General features: G+C 40.4%; 1 protein-coding gene across 2 annotated transcripts in view; it reads left to right on the plus strand.

Moving 5' to 3' along the window:
- Window positions 1–19,968, plus strand: part of negr1 (neuronal growth regulator 1) — a 126,913-nt gene that overhangs the window by 92,090 nt on the left and 14,855 nt on the right. Inside the window, exon 7 of one of the 2 annotated variants that reach the window (XM_070832129.1) lies at window positions 8,629–8,670. The exons of the other annotated variant lie outside the window; for it this stretch is intronic. Coding sequence (XP_070688230.1) covers window positions 8,629–8,670 — 42 coding nt within the window. The remainder of the gene's footprint in view (window positions 1–8,628; window positions 8,671–19,968) is intronic. 2 annotated transcript variants of the gene reach the window in all.

Raw genomic sequence — 19,968 nt, forward strand, 5'->3', positions numbered from 1 at the left:
ACTCCATGTGTATTTTTGGAGGCACAGGGCCGCCTGCTCTCTGTGCAGGCCAACAGTAGAGTAAACTTGATATTGGCCATTGTCGAGAAAAAGGGGAGACGCACAAACACAAGACATTTGTGACACAGCCCAAACAATAACTGTACAATAACAAAGCTTATAATTATGGGACCTATCAGTCAGAAAAAGCTTGATAAGACAAGTCATCACACAACAGCACATGTCTTTGTAAGAGGAGAGCAGAACATTAACCCATGAAAACTGGGAAGGTTTTATTGGTGTAATGAAATTATCAACCCTGTCGATGGGTTTGAGTCTTAAAAGCCTTCAAACAATAACACATGTTGCCAACTGCTGATTTGAACCATGTACTGTAGGCAGCCACCTTATCGTTATCATAAGGTCCACTTAATGTAGCCCAGTAAGATTCAGGGTATGCACCAGCTTGGAGAACTCATCAGTCCGTTAAAGGGCTAATAATTATTAACTCTTAAAATATAATAGTACATTTTCAAAGAAGATAAAAATGCATTAAAATGCTCCAAAGCAGATTCCGATTGTTGTGAATCTGTCAGCTGGTCAGTTAACAAACGAGGCGTCTTTGGATCCTGTTGCACAAATAAGGTAACACCATAGTTGTAAGAGATGTGATGCAGTTTTCTGATCCTTCAAGACAAGAAATCATTTCTACTCCCTTTAAACATTCTCCTGAGTGGTTTGATGAGTCTGTTGTTGCCTGCAGCTGCTCCACTCACTATACACATCTTTGAATCTCTATGGGAAAGTGGCTTTCAACCACTTTAATTCCTGAAAGAACAAGACACTTTTTCTTCTTGAAGAATGTTACAATATTCATCTTGATGCATTCACAAACTTGTTCAAGAGCACTCGACTTTTAATAAGCCTTATACATTACTTCTTGGCTGGTGTTTGATATTCTGGCACCGTGAGGCATTTCAGTTATTTTGTCCACCTGCTGTACCTGTCAAGCAGCAAAAAAAAGCAATGACAGCAAGGAGTTGGGGAACATATATCCCTGAACGTTTTAGAGCAAGTATGGGTGAAAAATGAATGAATTAATGCATTCAGTGATGAAATATGAACAGGTGAATTAAATTATTCACCAGTTTGCGCTGCACTCTCTAATGATAGCATTGTCCCTAGCAGGCCAGAGACTCAGAATACAAAAAGATATTTCTGTAGAGTTGGGAATTGTCAAAGGAGTACTCCACTCTCCTGTTTGTGTATGCACAAAGAACATCAAAGGCTTGTCTGAGATCCTCAAATGGATGATCTTAATGTGACACTAGCGAGGCCTCAAAGGCAGAGCGGCAAAGAAACCCTCAGAATAGTCAGAGCTTCCTGTGCTGCCACCCCCAACTCTTCCATTCCCTTGCTTTATCTCTTTGTCTGTCTTTCTATCGTGGCTTTGTCTCTCTGATTCTCTTATCTCACTCTCTTACTCTCTCCCTCTTTTGTCCTCTCTCCCCTCCATGTCTCTCATTCTTCCTCTCTATCACTCTTTCTCGCACGCACACAGAGTCTTCTTTCCCCCTCTTTCTCTCTCATGATCTCCGCTAATGGAAGAGAGGCCAATTCTTCTGTCGCTCCTAATGAGAAACGGCAAGCAATCGCTGCATCGCACTCTCACCGGCACATTGACGCAAATAACAAAACCCAGAGGTTAGATTTCACCACGGGTGACTTTGGATTGCTATTTTAGAATCAGTCGATAGCTATTGATGAGCAAGATGGGAAGGGGTAAAGGGGCATGCATATTTGATAGTGCGTCATACACTGAGGTGAATTTTAAGTGGCAACACAATGTGGGTGGTTTGCGGTGAAGGAATTTATATACAGTAGTTTCTTTGGTTATTGCACTGGGAGGTTCAGTAACTGTGCTTGAATTGATAAAGTCAAGTAACGGTCACCCCCATTCAAAAGACCTTCTTGAAGCCCAGCCAGTGGGGAAAAAGATTAAATATAAACACTAAGCATTCAGGGTTCAGTTTCATTAGTCTCCTGTCAAGAGTCTGAAGTTTAAAGGTCCTTATCCTTCAGCAATGTAAATCCTTTTTGTCTCAACCTAACAAAGTCACTTTAAATCAGTCCAGGAAAAGGCTTGCCATTATCGCTGATGAGATGAACTGTGACTCTGGAAAGCCCTCTCCCAGGGAAAGTAAACACATTTGCCTTCCATTCAAAACAGCCACTGATAGACAGGGAGTCTGGTTTTCTGTTTCAAATAAAACAAGGATGAAAAATAGAATTAGCATCCTGGCTTTGTACTCATGTTGACATGGTAGGTCCTGACTAATTTCTGCATTTTTGAAATGAGTTGGACAGTCGAGCCATCGTTGAATGCTATTGTGGTGGTGGGCATTCAGTTCTGCCAGTTGTGTTAGACCATGTGGGTTTTTGTGCTGTTAAACCATTAGTCAGGGATTGTGATCTCTTCCAGCTAAGTACCACTTTAAGCTGTGTGTTTAAAGCAATGGTAAAACACAAACTGGGCTTTTTGGTGCAGAAAGAAAGCGGCATACATGCTCTTTGTCACTACTTGTTGGAGTGCTCTCTCTGTGTGTTTGTGTGCGTGTGTTTGTGCGTGTACAAAGCTTTTTTACACTTGATTGTTTTTTGAGTAACACAATAACCAGTGTCACGAGTGAATGAACAAATAATAAAGCTGAAAAGCACTTATCACAATTGTCTGTACTTCTAAACAATTGTTAAGTTACAAAGGTGTAATGAGTTGAAGTGGATAACAGGCATGAATGATTGCATAGAAGTTACTTGGGAGGCTTTATGTGCCTTTATGTATGCTTTTAGATATGATATTTTAATTTGAATTGAATACAACTAAACAAGAGCTTGCACAGGTGTAGTTTGTGCTTTGATTTATTTTCACTCAGTTAGACTTAATCACAAGACACGCATTTTGTCAATAGCTTCACTGTGACGACAGAAAAGTAATTGCAATTAATCAGGCATCAGCTTTCAGAGAAAATTATAGCTAAATAGGTTTTTGTCAGTTTGGATTAGCAGTCGTAGAAAATCAGAGCAGTGAGACTAAGACAAAACCTGCAGAGTGTGGACCTGGATCAATGCATTTGTTCTGACACTAAGAAAGATGTCAGTTTCACATAGATGCAGGAGTTGGCTATGGCTGTTATCAACTATTCTAAGTTATGTGCTGATTTGTTTGTTGATTTACTAATTTAATTTATTTGACAGGGCCCGTGCATATTATTATTGTTGCCATAAATTTGCCAGAGCTGACTTGTGGTCAGGATGTCTGTTATTATGTGCAATATCGGTTTGTTCATATGGTGTACGTCCACGTTATGCCCCATTATTGCTGGCCTTGCAAATGTTTGTGTGGGGGTTGCTACAGCAGGCTCAACAGTATTAAAACATGAGCTTTTTTGTTTTGGAGTTTGGGGAAATATAGCATGGAAGTCAAAATTAAAGAAACAGAGAAGATAAAAAACAGATGGATGCTTAGATTCAACACACCGTGACAAAATGTGGTGATAATGTTTGATAATCTAGTCATTAATGAAAATAGCCTTTTCACTGCCAGTGAACGACGACACAAACACACAGAGAATCACAAATGTGTGTGTTCCAGTCTGTGCTGATTGTTCGTCAGCACAATCTTTAGTTAATGATTAATCTTTTGAAAAACTCGTACTCCCAGTTTGCTCCTCTCAAGGTCGTTTAACACTAACTGCTGCTCTGAAGGTATTTCCAGAATCCTCAAAGGCTCCTCAAACCTGTTCAGATGAAAAAAAAATCCTCCATCCACAGCACAATTTAGAGGATTTTAACTATTTTTGATGTTGTGCATCTTTTTCATAATCCAAACAAGGAGGGTAGCCAGAAGGCATATCGTCTTGCTGAATTTGTACACTTTATAACTGATAATATAAATGTTTGTATATCATCTGCTATATTGCTTTGTGTTGAGGTCCCCAAACTATCAAATATTTTACAGGTTCATACAGAGTAATGCTTTAATATTTTGTTTGTGTTTTACAATAAGAGCAAGGACACATCTCATTTCCCTCATAACAACGGTTAGGTTTGTGTTACTTAACCTTTCGGGCTTTTAAACATGTATTTGTCACTGAAGTGAATGCTTGACTCTGTCACTTGTCTGTAATGGTAATCCATGAGGCACAGACTGGGGATACTGCTGAGTCATCTTTAAGTCATACGTCCAAGTTCAGGTAGACTGTTGTCAGGCCAAACAGACACTGTATTTATTCATTAATGAAAGTTCAAAGCATCATTGCAGGTTTTCTGACAGTCTTTTCTCGTGCACACACATATACTGTATATATTATACGTACACCACACACACACACACGCACACACACACTCAAACACAACTTATGATTTCAGCTGAGCTATAACAATCACCGAACTGGCAATCCCTATTTCCACTTCCCATTTCATGTGGTAGATGGAAGTGAACTTCGATGAAAAGACTGAGACTGTTCACTCCAATTTTCTGAGGAGTCCTCCAGCTTAATTGGTCAAGCTCTTATCCCCCAGCCCACCTCGGCTTAGTCCTGGAGGAGATTTTCACCGCCTATACCTCTGCCTTCATTTCCTCCTCCCACACCTCCACCCCCTCCTCCCCCCCTCGAGCAGTAATCGGAAGAGACTGATGGGGGAGAAAAAGAGTTACTCTCTCTTTCTCTCTCTCTCTCTCCTTCACTGCTCAGCCTCCCTCTGGCAAGAGAGACACTGCTGGCTAGTTGGTTAATGAACGTCGTGTTCGTTTGTCACGCTTATCAATCACCGCATGTGTAGGTGTCATTTCGACATGTCTCCTCATCTGCCATTGTTGTTGATGATGTTGTTTGTTCCCACACCGTGTGATTGTACCTGAGTCATGAAGCACAGATGCAGGAGAATGGGAGCTAAAGGTGAAACCTGAAATGTGGGTGTGTGATAACAGTTTAAGATGCAGGGAAATCCCAACCTTGTTGGGATTGAAAGGCCATGTATTATGTTTTAGCAAGTTGTATTTATGTTGTATTCAATTACTACTTCTACTCTTTGTTCATCTACATTGGTCATAAAAGCAGGATCCTGGAAATATTCAGCTGCTTCCTGATTGTTTTTCAGTGTTACAACGTTTAAGGTGAAGAAAATGTTCTAAAGAATGTCTTCAACATAGTTATTAGTAGTTTTAATTTACAAATACTCACATATCACATTAGGATGAAAAAATAACCATGGTTACGTAGCATTGTTCTTTATTTTCCCCAAAAGCACCCTTACAGTGTTGCACCATTTACCTATCATTTGAAAGCCTGCATTTCCATTTTTAAGCAATCAGAAAAGCCATTAGCATTTTCCAGTCGCACTGTGATGAGGAAATGTTTGGTGCTGTGGCAGTGTTCATCGTGCAGCCCAGCGGGCAATGGACTTTATACCCACCCACAGCCCACCCACCATCATCGAGTAGGAGGCCCGATACGCCGCTAGGAACGTTCATCCCTGGATGACTGAATCCAGTGGATGCCCACAGGATGATAAACTCTTTGGGAAGGATTAAGATGACATAGGATGAATAATAACCAATCAGCTGTCTCACAAATTAATACTCTTTAACACCGTCATCATGGAGGGATCAGTGAGGAAAATGTTGAGGAGGAGCAGCACACTTCACACAAAGAATGTGTTCCTGCATGAACAATAACTTGAAGGTTCAGTCGGTAACTTTTATAGAAATAGCTTTTTGTCATATTTGCTCAAACTGTCACTATGTCCTGACAGTAGTAAATGAGACTCCACCCAGTTCTCCTTATGGCATTTTTAGAATATTCTTTCACATTCCCAAGCAAAGTCAACTCTCTTCATAATCTTACCAACTGCTCCTTTTAATGCACTCGAATTGAGCAGTGAAGAAGAATTGGACTGCTACAAAAGCCGAGGCCACAGAGTTTTGTTGGAAGATTCTCTTCCTACCTTTTCCTTTATGTGATGCTAGGTAGGATTTGTAAAGGCTCACAGCACAGAAATGGACACATTCTAACTGTGGGAATTTGATAGGATTTTTATCAATATTATTTACTCAGCATGTAATTCATGAGGTGCTGAATTTTTTATCTTTGAAGAGTTTCTTTAAGAACCTGGTGTTTTTGGCACAAACACTCAACAAATCAGAATTTTGCCTCTTTGCTGCACGTCTCTTTTGGATCTTTGGTTTTTTTTTAGCTCACTCACATGGGCCTACTTTTCTGAAAATATAACTGTGAATGCATCTCATGTTCAGGAGTTCTCCAGCAGGTCTGTAAAGCAGCTGGCTGAGTCTAGAGCGCTAATATTGCTTTAATATTAACTCCTAATTATGCTTGTGATGAGCTGAACTCTGAGCAGGGCCCCACACGAGCACTGGTTCCTACAAATCATGTCCTTTAAATCTCTTGCATTATCCTGTCTGCAGAGAACAAAGTGAATAGCAATCCATGAAATGAAATAGCTGTGAAAACTAATGTGTTTTATCTTGCAAGTGAGCAGGCTGTGCGAGAGGTTGACTGCCATATACAGTGCGTGAAATGATCCGTTGCTTTGCTGAATGAAGGAAAGAGCCCAAGTCAGTGTGGAGCTATGAAGGAGAGACTGCATGTCAAAAGATATGTTCCACAGTAACGGACGAGTGTCTGAGAGCTCATGAAATTATTCACTGGTGAATTCATACTCAAGTATTAATCAGATAGCGCCCGCCTGCCTGTTTGAAGAAAGAACTAAAAAGAAACTGTCTTCACATATCGGCTCCCCCAGGAGTACTTAAAGTGGAAACATTTGTGGAAGAAAAGATGAATTCGACCATTTCCCCACCAATATATCGAGGGAAAAGGCATATCACTTCACACATGAATACTGATTCCTACACAATGCCTCAAAAAGAATGATGAAATCAAATGAAAGCAAATGTTTTTTTATTGTTGTTGGCATACAGTAGCCCGCTAACAGCAGCAGTCATTACACAGTTGTTAGGCCACTTATAGTAAAGCAACACAGAGACCAAAGATGTAGAGCATGGCGTGGACGACAGTGCTGCACCTTCTTGCCCCTCAGTTGAAACAGCCATAATCAGTTCCCATGTAAATGGATTAAGATGGAGAGCCTAAGTAGACTTCTTCACTATTCCATGGCCTAGATTCAGCAGCTCATTGCAGAACAAGAACGTAGTATTCTTTTTTTGTATGTGTGTGTGTGAGGTGTAATAATGGCTGCCATGGTTTCCCCTGTGACAGATAAACTCCTCCTCTGCCATGAAGCCTTCTGGAAGACCGTGCTTTATACCTTTGTTTGGAGTTTGAATACTTTTTTAGCTGCAAGTCTAAGTCACACTGTCCGTGTGCCAAAAACGCAAGTCTGAAAACACACTATGAGTCCAGCCACTGCATCACTTTGAGTCGAGCTCTCATGGTAAAGAACAGCTTTGCTTCGCCACACACCCCAGATTCTGCTCCCTGTGTGAGTCACTGCACAAAGCTGGTCGCAGCTTATCTTGAATTAAGTGCTTGTTTACCAAACAGAAAGCTGTGTTATTTATTTATTTGTCTCAAACTTCAGATCAAATGGGAAGTAATGTTGACTTTACAGTGATATAGCAAACTGGCATTAAATAATTTATGCTGCACAGCAGAGCACTGGTTTAGATGTGAGTTTTCAAGTTAGAAATCAAGGAAAATGGCAAAGGGAACATTGAGTCGTTGGTATCAATAACCTTATCAACACTTGAATGTATTATGGTTATTTTTGGCTATAATATGTATCATAAACCAAATGTATTCCTTTTATTTCCTGCACCTTTGCAGCTCTGATGAATTACTTATTACAGAACAAATCTGTAACTAAACTTTTAGTTCCTTCTATATAAAAAAAAATATCTGCAGAAACATCTTTACCACAAATGTGACCAAGAATAAGATCTACTTGGTGTGACATTTTACACATACACTTCAAAAGATTTAAAGTAAAGACGATGTGTTTGCTGCCAGTCTTCCGTGGCCACACTCAGCTCTAGTAGTTTGACACACTGGACTGAACATTTCCGGATGTCAAATTATTCCATCTCCCAAATGCCACCAGTGGCTCAACCTGAAATGAGTTCATAAGGTAATCAGATTGGGACTCTGAGTTCCCTCCTCACAGGGATCAAAGGCAGACCAAAACTTTCCCTTTTTTTTTTTTTTTGCTCTTCCTCGCTCATTCGCACAAACTGAAAGGAGGGCATGAAATGGAGAAACGGACAGTTGTTTAGCATACCAGAAGTGTGGTGAAGGTTTTTCACCCAAACCCCTTCAGGGCTTTTTAAGCAGACCAGGCTCCCAGTTTCCCCTCATTTTTTTTTTGTCTTAGCAGTAGCCCGTGCAAATCCGAGGCAACTAGGGGAATAAAACATGTTGTTTATGAGCATGTGGAGGTTGCATCTTGCCACAGAGACACCAGTCCTTAATGCATGGAGAGGATTTGTCTCCATTCCCTGCCCTTTTGTCCTTGCATGCATTTTTCTTTTTATTTTACGTCTCCATTCTGTTAATAATACATGAATGTCCTCTTTCCCTCCCCCTCCCTCTTCCCCCCTCTCCTCCCCTGTAGCAATTATTGAACCCACCACCACTAGTGCTGTCTCAAGCCCAGGTCAGTATATGTCACCATGCTGTACACCAAATCAGCAAAGAGGTCCGCTGCCTCATACTAACCTGAGCAGAAATCCTTTCCTCCATCTTGATTTATTTGAATTGGCTGGCTGGAATGCCTACTGGGTGTACAGCTTCATTGTATGTCCTTTATTTATTTGATTTGCATTCCTTTTTTTTTTTTTTTTTTGTTAATTTTGGGTTGGCTTCCACAGCCTGGCTACATGTACCTTCTGCAGCCTGTGTCATCACGCCCGCCCCCCTTCCTTTCATTACAACCCCGCCTCCGCCACCACCACCCCCATGTGGAGCAAACAGTAGTGTCATCAAAGTGACTCTAACATAGGCCTCTGGGTCTGATGCTTTTCATAATGCTGATGGCTTCTTCTTCTTCTTCCTCTCTTTCTGGCTTTCTCACCACTAACACCACCACTCTCCTGCTCCTCAGTGCTACGTAAATGCAGTATACATCAAAGACAGGAAGCTGTTGGTGGCAAAGGCCCTTGGTTTGTTATTTGCAAAGATGGAATCTCTGCTGTCTTTGTACTTTTATCAGTCCATTTTCTCCCTCTCTTTTTCCGTGTCTCAATCTTCTTATGTCCTTCTCTCTTCTTTCCCTCTCTATTCTTTCCTCTTTCTAAAACAATCAGTTGGCACTCTGCCACCCTCTTTAACCCCATCTCCTGCTAGACTAGAGCTGTTGTTGGTGCTACACTGTCAATAGCGGCCCCCACCCCCCAATCCCAGTATTCTGCCGCTTCCACATTCCAGCCCAGAGTAATCCCCTCTGCCTGGTCTTCTTTTCTCCTTCTCTAATGGTTTTAAGCAAGTCACTGAATGTAATCTCTCATGCTGGTTACATTATTTTTGCTTAATACTGTTCACGCGCACACAGACACGCACTCACACTAGAAATCTGTCACTGGCACGCGCACACAATAGACACTGAAATGAGAAGATGCAGAGATATTCAAACATGCTGAAATGCACCTACAGTACATGTGAGGATTCATATTGCATGATGAGAGTGTTTTTGTGACTTTTCATCCAGCTCTGTAGATAGACGCCATCATTTTCCTCTTGCATTTTATGGAGTTACAGGCTTGAATTAGCACGTGCATTCACTACATTCACTAACTGTCTATCTCAGCCAAATATAATTATCCATGGAGATTCTGTCAGATAACAAGTTAAAATAAGCTCAGCAGCAACGAACAGTCCTGGCATGGCCCTGAACTCTCATTTGATGTAACGCTTGCAGAACAAATGACAATTTCATGGTCCAAAGGAACACCAGTGGTTTCAATCGTGGAGATAAACTCACTCAGCAACCCACTGTTCCTGTTTTGTTCCAAGTTGTATTTGAAGTTAATTTTTTGATGGCGCCCTCACTAAGCATCTTGGCAAAGGGAATTATTTTAGATCCCAGCAAATGCCTCTTTGTCTGTTGTTTAATCACGTTTAATAATTCATTTTAACAGGTTATTATCTGCTTTTATTTCCCCCGTGAACAAGTTTGGGAAGATGTCTTGCTAAAATGAGTGTAAGGTAAGCAAGTCAGGAAATATGAAGGGGAAAAATTGTTCATCCCCCACAGCACTTCTAGGACTATGCTTCAGCCCAGTCATCAAGGGCAAATGACAAAAAAATTCAAATTACAGAGAGAAAACAATGCTAACAGGCAACATCAGCCGTTTTGCTTTAATATCTAACCTTGCTGTGCCAGTACTACTCCGATAAGAAGGTTGTCAGATGGCCCAAATAATGTGCAAGATAATTAGATCCTATTTCCATACTAGATATTATATTGTTTTGACTCAGAGCTTGTAAATGCTGGTCTTTCAAGTACGCAACTCTGGACCTCCTTGTGCCACAATGATAGTTTTCCAAAGACCCATTTGTTACAAAACACATGACGTCACATGTCACATGACGTACTGTATCCAGATAGAAACACGAGTTTCACCCGTTGCAATATTGGCCACAGTGCAATAAGTTGTATGTCTCAAGTGGTTCTTGAAGCTCTTAACATCAAAACTAAACAGATGGTGGTCGACACCCTTAGACGCAGGAAGCCCCCTGCCCTGGTTATCATTAAGGGAGAAGAAGTAGAGACAGTGGACTCATACAGGCACACTGGGGTCCAAATCAACAAAAACCTGGCCTGTTCAGACAACACCTCCCCCTTCCTCTATGGCTCTCAGCAGAGGCCATAGCTGAAAGTTCCTATAAGGAAACTGAGATCCATCAGTGCGTGCAACAGGCTGGTGATGCCAGTAAATTTGGTGAGGATGTCCAGCTCTGTGTTCGACTGGAACTGCACAGTCTGGAAGCAGTGATGATGGACATGATGAGCACCGTCCTGAATAACCCCTCCCACCCGCTCAATGATGAAGTGTGACAGATGGGCAGCACATTCAGCCACCAGCTCATCCCACCCAAGAGCAAGACGGTACGCTTCAGGCGTTCAGTTATGCCCACTCCCATCAGTCGCCATAACAGCAACTGTGACCACAGCCTAAGCCAGCTGTGCCCCCCCCCTCCGCCCCCACACCAAACCCACTCAGCGAGACCTGTCACACTAACTGCACTCATCTCTAAGTGCTCCAACATCCAGACTCAGTGGTCACTGATAAAAACTTTTTCTACATCTGTTCGCCAGTAATGCATCCTTGGCTATACCTGCTGTTTTCATAGTTACTCCTACTGTTGTTATTACTATTATTAAAGGAATAGTTTGACATTTTAGGAAATGCACTTTGCTTTCTTGCCAAGAATGCCAAGATTAGAAGGTCAATACCACTCTTGTGTATGTACACGTATGCATATATGTACAAGTGTCAAGCTACAGCCAGCAGTTAGCGTCGCTTAGCAAAGAGACTGGAAGCAGGGGGAAAGAGCTCGCCTGGCTACGTCAGAAAACACCTCTTAAGTTAAGTAGTTAGCACTTTTCACATTTGTTTAATCCATGTAAAAACCAAAGTGTAAAATCAACAAGTTGTGGCGCTGGTAGGCAGATTTTGTCACTTTTTTTTCTCTCTCTCCTTCTCTCTCTCAACAAGAAAGTGAGTAAGCATGTGTCTGAAAATGTTGAACTGTTTCTTTAAGGCACAATTTAATATATTTGCCATTCTATAGTATTGTATATGATATAATATTATATTATATTATATAATACTATATTATGTCATATCACATTTTAGAAAACCATGCTTATTAGATAAAGCATATATCAGTTATACAATATATAAAGATGTCATATATTTGCACATATGACATCAGTGACTGGCATAAACTGATTTTTGCAGAAATACCTTCAAACAGCTGGGTGAGGACGTTGTGTGTGTGTATAGCGTTTGTATGGTATTTCTATACCAGCAGGCCTTTTATACTTTTGATCTCTGACACTTTAATTTCACCTTTGGGTGTAATGAATATCTTCTTCTATCTTTTATTATCTTTCCAACTATCCAACTTATCATATCTCATAAATGGCACGCAAATGTGTTCACACTTGTCTGGGAATCACACACAGAAATAGAAACCATCTGTTGTTGCTATTTGACAGATTCTTTTATCAACTGCACGTGAAAGTTTGCACTGCCTTTTTTAAAATATGGTAATATACCACTTTTTCTTGACAATAGAGGTCTTAAGCTTGTTTTATCTTTAGCATATGGATTTGTATGTATTTACCTAAACATAAAGCACTGCTCCAATTCTCCAAAGCAGCTGGCTCAGTGCCACCCTGTCATCCCAATGAAATGTAGATCTGTGATAATAGCATATGCTCCCACAGGCTTTCACTTCTGTTTATTCCTGCAAATCACTTGACAGTAGAAAAACAATGTTCTTAACACTGTTCTGAGCCACATTTCTTGTCTTTGCGAGGCGCAGTGTACAGTGTTACTGGTTCAAGGACTATTACATGCATTATACATAATGTGTGTGACTCTAGGATTCCCATGTGTCATGTTAAATCCCAAATAAACAGAATTCAGGCCATGTGAGTGTAGCTAAGTGAAGATGATCACTCCTCTATTCATATGTTTTTAGCCCCTGTTTTTCATACTGTACTGCATTATTGTGCAGGCTTTTATTTTTCCCTGTATCTGGTGTAATCAGAGTTGCAGAGGATGTAACTCTGTTGCTGTCATCTAGGAGATAAGAAAAAAGCATTGAATCCATGAAGGTTGATGTGTCTTGGTAATATCATGGAGTAGGTCAAAAGAAGATCCATGATGGAGAAACCTTTAAGGACTCTCTTAATCCACAATGGTGCTCCGCATTTTTCTTGTATGCATTTTAGTAGACAAAAGAGTCAAATGAGTTTATACACCCTGCAGATATTTTGAAACTGATAATCTCACCAGCTTAATAGTGACCATTTTCTGATTGATTTAGAGCAAGGGTAGGTCATATATCTGTCTTTATTCGAGGTCCAGAGCACAACATCAAAGGGATAATCTACCTCATTAAGTATTCTTCCAAAGTCCTCCGAAATTCAAAAGTCACTCACTCAGCTCCCCAAGGCTCAGGGAGCTGTGTTAATCAAATTATTTTAGTGAGCATGTAAAGCTTCTTTAATCAAAGGATAGCTGGATAATGTCTGAAAACGGGCTAATGTCTTCTTTGGATGAAGATGATTTTAAACACAGGTTATGCTTTTCCACTTTCAATTCTTTACTTTATCTGATGTTGGTACAAGTTGGACCCTAAGGCACATTTTGCAAGAAGCCTTCTCAATAAATAAACAAGTTGGCATTTTTCTCTTAAGATCTAAATTAATATTCTCTCTTGGCCATCACTTTGAAAATATTAGACTAACTATTACTGGAAAAAGCTCATAAGCACATTTAGGCTGTCTTTGAAACCATGCAATGCGTTACTTTGGTGATTAAATCTGCAGCTGACTGTTTTTAAAAATACTGTTGCAACATTTTCTAACTTTAGCCCTAATACATAATGCATCTTTAGCTGCGCTCATTAAAATTTAATAAATTTTGGACTTTTTATCATAGTTTTTTTTATGTTTGGCCTCAGTGGGAATTAATGGCGATAAAAGAGTAACAGTTTGAAGTACCATTTTAAATTAAAGTTTTCAGATGTTTACCCAGTTCAACTGAGGCATTCCATTGTGGAAGAGGAACAGCCTCTCTGCTGTGCCTCAATATTGGTTGCTATCAGCTATTGGCTTGTAATGAAGGCAAAGTGACTTTGAGATTTGCTGCACTTACTTCTGTTTTTTCTCTCATTTCATTGCAATGTTTCCTACTCTCTTTAGTCTTTTTGTTTGAAACAGCATCTTTACTTTGGCTGTGGTGTTATTGTCAATATGGTGTCACATCAAACAAAACTTCTATTTCTAGTCGTGTTTCAACATGAAAGCCACATCAGAGCCGCTGAAAAGAGAAAATGGCTCCCATATTAACTAATTCTCTGCAAATTATTTTACATATTGAACTCAGAGGTCATTGCTCTATAAATAGAAAATCATGTATATATCTTTTTTTTTTTTAATTGTAAATACTGACAGTTAACCTGCAGCATTCCTGCTCTCAGGCCCTGCAGCAGTGCATACTAAGTCATTGCAATATATTCTGAAACATATGCTCCAACATATGCTACATGTCCACATGGACTACAGGAATACTGATTGTTATCCATCCATCCATCCATCCATTATCTATACCGCTTATCCTTAGAGGGTCATGGGGGGCTGGATCCCAGCTGGCATCGTGCAAGAGGCAGAGTACATCCTGGACAGGTCGCCAGTCAATCACAGCTGATTGTTATTGATAACCTAAATACTGGGTCATTCTGAGTATTGGTGTACTCAGGAAAAAGCTAAAATATCTACAAAAGTCAAAGAGGCAAAAACTGACAGACTATTAAAGGTATCTTTGGCTTTAAGATTAGAGGTATCTTTGGCTTTAAGACGCAGTAATACATTTTTGCTTCCACAGCATGTCCTTAATTTCCACCAGGATTATTTCTGACATTGTGCAGGAGAACACTGATACCCAGAGATTGATATTGGCTTCCTTGGATGTCATTGAATGAGCTGAATAGATCCGGCTGTCCTTTGTTTCACCTCAGGCACAATCAACCACAAACATCACCGTCAGTCACTTTACATCACCAGTTACATAACACTATCTTCATCTGTTCCACGGTTATTCAAAACAAGCTTGGTTCCCATCCCATATGTTGTCTTTTAGTCTTTTTTTTTTATTACCAGCTTAGCAGATAAGCAGGCTGACACTCCAGAAGAGTCAAATAGAAGCGAGTACCAGATTTTAAATGGGTGTTTTTTTTTCCCATTCTTTGGCTCTAAATTCACACACAGCACATCACCTCTCCCAGTGCTACCCTCAAAACCCTATTAATCAACCACGACTGAGTTTGTGAACTTGTAGTATAGTAAAAACATTCAACGAGGTGTAGGCGTTTTCTGCCATTTTTGCTCAGATGTTATGGAAAACATCTTCATGAGGTGAACAAGGCAGGACTCCTGAATACTCCTGAAACTGTAATAATGACCTCATTTTTAACAATGCTAACATTTACTGGTCCTCTCCACTTCTTTAGCCAGAAACACAAGCCAGGAGTGGTCAAGTGACAATTACAATATACTCGCCAGTATGGCAACTGACTTCTCCGATTTGTGAGTCACCCCAGCTAATGGCAGTATAAAAACACTGCACTTATGAAATATTCAGTAGGATGGAACATCTCCCACTGATAAGCTCATGTTTGTGCCTTGTCCTGGTAGACAAGTGCTGTAAGTCCTAGTGGACTGGACTACAGTATTAAACTGTTGGAGGAGCCTCTACCTTAAACAGCCCTGTCTCATTTTACTCAGCATGCCTGGCGTAAGACACACTGAGCTACCCACAGATAATCCTTTTTGGCAGTGCATTTTCTACCAGCCTTATCAGTTATATGGTGGCAAGATCAAGAGCCCTGCCCCTTCAGCACCCTCGTCTCGCCACCGCACCGCCACCCTAACTCCTGTCCCGTACAGTTTGCTGTGAGGTGATATGCTGACCTTCATTTTAACCGAGTGCTAACTCCCCCAATCATCTCTGGAAGGGCCTGATAAGCAGATGGCATGTCATCTATCATGCTTGACCCCTAGACCTCTGGACAATGTAAATAGATGATAGGTTTTGTCCTATGGAGCTGGAAGCCTATGAGCTTCACCAGTGCAAAACCTGTTGTTACAGTAAACAGGTACGAAGGCACAGAGGCTGTGTTCACCAAGTAAAACTGGCATTTCCTCCTTTGCTCAAATGTATATTTTACATCTAATGAAAAATAAATTGGAAAACAAAAGTCTCCAGTGACTATGTCTATAAAACCCTTTATAATGCACTACATTTAACAGAATACATACATACCAAGACCACAGTTACCTCATTTTATAGCAATGCTGAGCTTCACAGCATGATCCTGAAATATTTAAGTGTGCCATATTTCCAGAGTTCATTTAATTGCTTAACAGTTTCCATGCCTTATAACAACATTTGCATTACCAGACTGCAAAGCATATGTTCTCTGGAAATGGACGTTGTTATTTTTGATATTATAATAGCACATGATGTGATTGCCTTCTGATATTATGTTTTCTCTCTGTAATTCCTTTTAATGAGTATAAATCAGGGGAAGTGTTATTTCTGCTATTTGGCTGATTGGTACCCAGTTGTTTGTGTGATATTAATCATTATCGGTTAGTTTCAGTTTACTGCCTTGACTTTTTATTACAGTACCCTACAACGCATTCTCAGTGTTAATACTGATTAGTTAAATGCAGGACACACCGACATTGAAATTGATTCTGTGCTCTAAAACAAAGTGATTTCTCTTTACCCTTCTTTGCTTTGGTTAATTAATTATGAAACACTAATGATATGCTTTAAAAAGGAACCTTTTTTTTAAAATCCAAGGAAACACAGACATTGATATTGATTTGATATTAAGCAGTTGATGCTGTACACAAAACAAAAGACGGTATGCCTACGTGGACGGACAAAGCACTATTGCTAGGAATTAGGTCCATGTTGGGTGATTTACACCTCTCAGTTTACGTCTAATGGCAACATTTAGTGCCAAAGCAGGAAGGAGTGTGCTCTATATGTAGCTAAGCAGATTATAAGGGTGTGGAGGTTGGGTACAAGTAGCATGTCAGACTTTCATGCAGGAGATCGTAGTTGTTATGCACAGCGTACTGTCGTCCTTGCTTGTCTAAGGTGTAGATAACCCAACTAACTTCACTTAGAAAGACACAAGAGTCAGGAGATACTGTAGCATCCAAGCTCCATGTTTTAATGAAAGAGGAGTAAAACTGAAAACAAAAAAAATCTATATACTTTTAGACAGCTGCCAATCCAAATTTTCTTCAGTGGACAGTATTATCTGCTTACAATGTGCTTACAATCCTCCAGGTGATAGATTTGATGTTACTACACAGATCAGACATCACATAGTTAAGCTAGTTAGACTTTGCAATAATAACACCTACTCCGCAACTATTAGATTTAACAAATGATGCAAAAATTATCTTCTACTAATAAAGAATAAACCATAAAACATCAAATCCACATAAAGCCCTCTGAGGGCTCAAATTAGAGGATTGATGTGGATTGTTTTATTTTCCCAGTTTTGTTCTATTTTTTCGACTACTTCTGCCACGGTTAACTAGCTTACTTCCTGCCTTAGATCTGGGATGTTTATGGTGTAGCTCCATAACTGATCATCAAGGGTAAAATAACTACAGATTCATTTACTCATTAAACCCAATGAACTGAACTTGGAGAGAATTTTAAACATTTTGAAATTGAACACTTTTTGAGATTTTGCAGAACCATTCAATATTGATATTCTTATCAGGACATAATGTTGGGACACATCTTACAGTATCAGATGGTGCACTTAAATCATGTCATCTGTGCTAATGTGATAAACTTTTAACTGGTGGTATAGCACTCTCCTGAGGACGTGTGCTTTTGCAGTAATGCAGTATATATCCCAACATTTGTCTGATTCCAGAGCGCTCAGAAAACATTTTGTTCCCCCACAAAGGCCCACGAACATCTATTCCCTCCAATCTTAACTGTATAAACAGTGAAGTATCCATATTTCATGGGCCTTAGTCTCCACTATTCTTCTCTGCCCCCCTGTGAAGCCTCATTTTCAGGGCTGCTTTTCACCTGTTTGTCAGTCTCTGATATAAATGGCCATGCTGCCCCCCCCCCCTCCCATCAGTAGATTATTCTACTTACCCCACATCTTCTCTCACTGAGTCTCTCCACCTCTCTGTTTCCAGCTCTATCGTTCCCTTGCTCCCACATGTACCGCTCTCTTCTCTCCCTCTGATTATCTCTCCCACTTTGAATCTCCTCAGGAGTGTCGGCCATTAAATGCAAACCTCGTCGTGCTGTCACTCCCACGCACACACACAAGAAACACAGCGACACACACCAAAACCGTAATAACTGCCTTCAGAAGAACAAGAAAACTATTTCACACTTTTCACTTCTTTTTTCTCTGTTCATTGTCCATGGATATTTCTCAGTATTTATGAATAATATTGGTGGTGTGTATTAAAACTGAGACCTGTCTGAGCCTTTCCAGTTTTTAAATTGTGCCAAAGAATTTTCTCTCTTTTATGTGTTTATACCCACCTCTTATTTGAGCTCTTGTTGCAGGCGGTGCTTTTATCTCTGTCGCTGTCACTTTTTTTTTTCTAGTATAACTTTTGAGAGTTTGCAGATCACCAAATCTCACACATCTACGACTGTACCCAAATGATCAAAGCACATTATGCATTGTTGAGCTTTCAGGCTATGACATCCTTCCCTATTTTTGATGTTGTATTTACAACTATTTTTCAAAACCTTGCAGACTCACTTTTGAATTGAAAGTTTGGCAAATAAGAAGAAAAGACCACAAAAAGGAAGTCACCGTTAAAAGGGACAAGAAAAGAGTTTTTTGTCAATTCAAATCTTTGTCAAACTTTAATTGGCCCCCTCGCCACAGCAGTCTGGGTGATTAATAAGACGATTCAGTTGGAAAGATGAGTTTTGGTGCTCCCAACAACAGACAGGACTCTGCAGTTGCTGTGTGAGAGCTGGAGCAGAAAATGGATAGTCATTTCCTTTTATGGCCACGAAAGGCTGCTGTAGAGATTCAGTCTTGGTCTATAATTGAGACACCAGGGTATATTCTCTTTCTGGACAGACTCTAATGGTTAGTGCATTAAGGAGGATGATTGAAGAAAGCCACACACTTACAGTAGAGGCCGCGGTAAATCAGAAAAGATGGCTTTTTGGCCAACTTGTAGATTGCAGCGGGTTCACACTGTGCAGTGCTTTAGGTCTTCCCTCTCTCTCATCCCTGGTGAGAGCACTCTTCAACAGAGTTAAATGGGTGTAATTTTGAGGTAAAAGAGAGAACACTTTTAGTAGTAATGGAGAGAAGGCACTGGACATGTTGTCATTGCCCCTGGAAATACAGTACATACACTCCTCAGGCCTCACTCAGTTGTTAGGAGGCTCCTCTCTGCATCACTCTCAGATTTTGTATTCAACTCATGAGGTGTGAGGAGCTGCTGCAGTAGCTTTCATTAAGACATTAGCTGGACTCTGCATATTCACAGACCTGCAGGTTCAAGGTGCTTAGGCCTGCCATATCTAACTAAGCCTCACAACAGTGCTATTGGGATTTGAATTCAGTTTTTATCTTGGTGTTTTAACAAAAACTCACATTTTAGCCATTTAATTATCGTCAGTTTCTGTGTAGTTTTAGTCCGAAAAACTGTGTTATTTTAGTTACGTTTTTATCAGTAAAACTCATTTTGTTCATGCATTTTTAATTTTCAGGGCAGCACGATAGTACAATGCGTGACGATGCTTGACACTGTTGAGTCAGAGCAAGAAGATTTAGGGTTCAAACCTGCTGGCCAGCTGAGGCCTCTCTGTGTGGAGTTTGCCTGTTCTCCCTGTGCTTGGATGGGTCTCCCTGGCTTCTTTCCACAGTCCAGAGACATGCAGGTTAGGTTAATTGGTGACTCACAGATTACACTACCTAGCACCAAATCCCAGTCCGACCCGTGGAAATGTGATGTTCGTAATACTGCTTGCTCTGTGTCACTAAAGAGTGCTTCTGTTTTAGGCTCAGCCCATGGACAATGTTTGGCCTGTAATGGCTCTCATCATGCTGGGGTTGTTTAGGAGTTCAGCCCAGAGCAGACTGTAAACACCACCTAAGATACAAGACCAATAGTCATTAAGTATCT

This window comes from Pempheris klunzingeri, chromosome 6, assembly GCF_042242105.1.
Source record: "Pempheris klunzingeri isolate RE-2024b chromosome 6, fPemKlu1.hap1, whole genome shotgun sequence".
Taxonomy (NCBI): Eukaryota; Metazoa; Chordata; class Actinopteri; order Acropomatiformes; family Pempheridae; genus Pempheris; species Pempheris klunzingeri.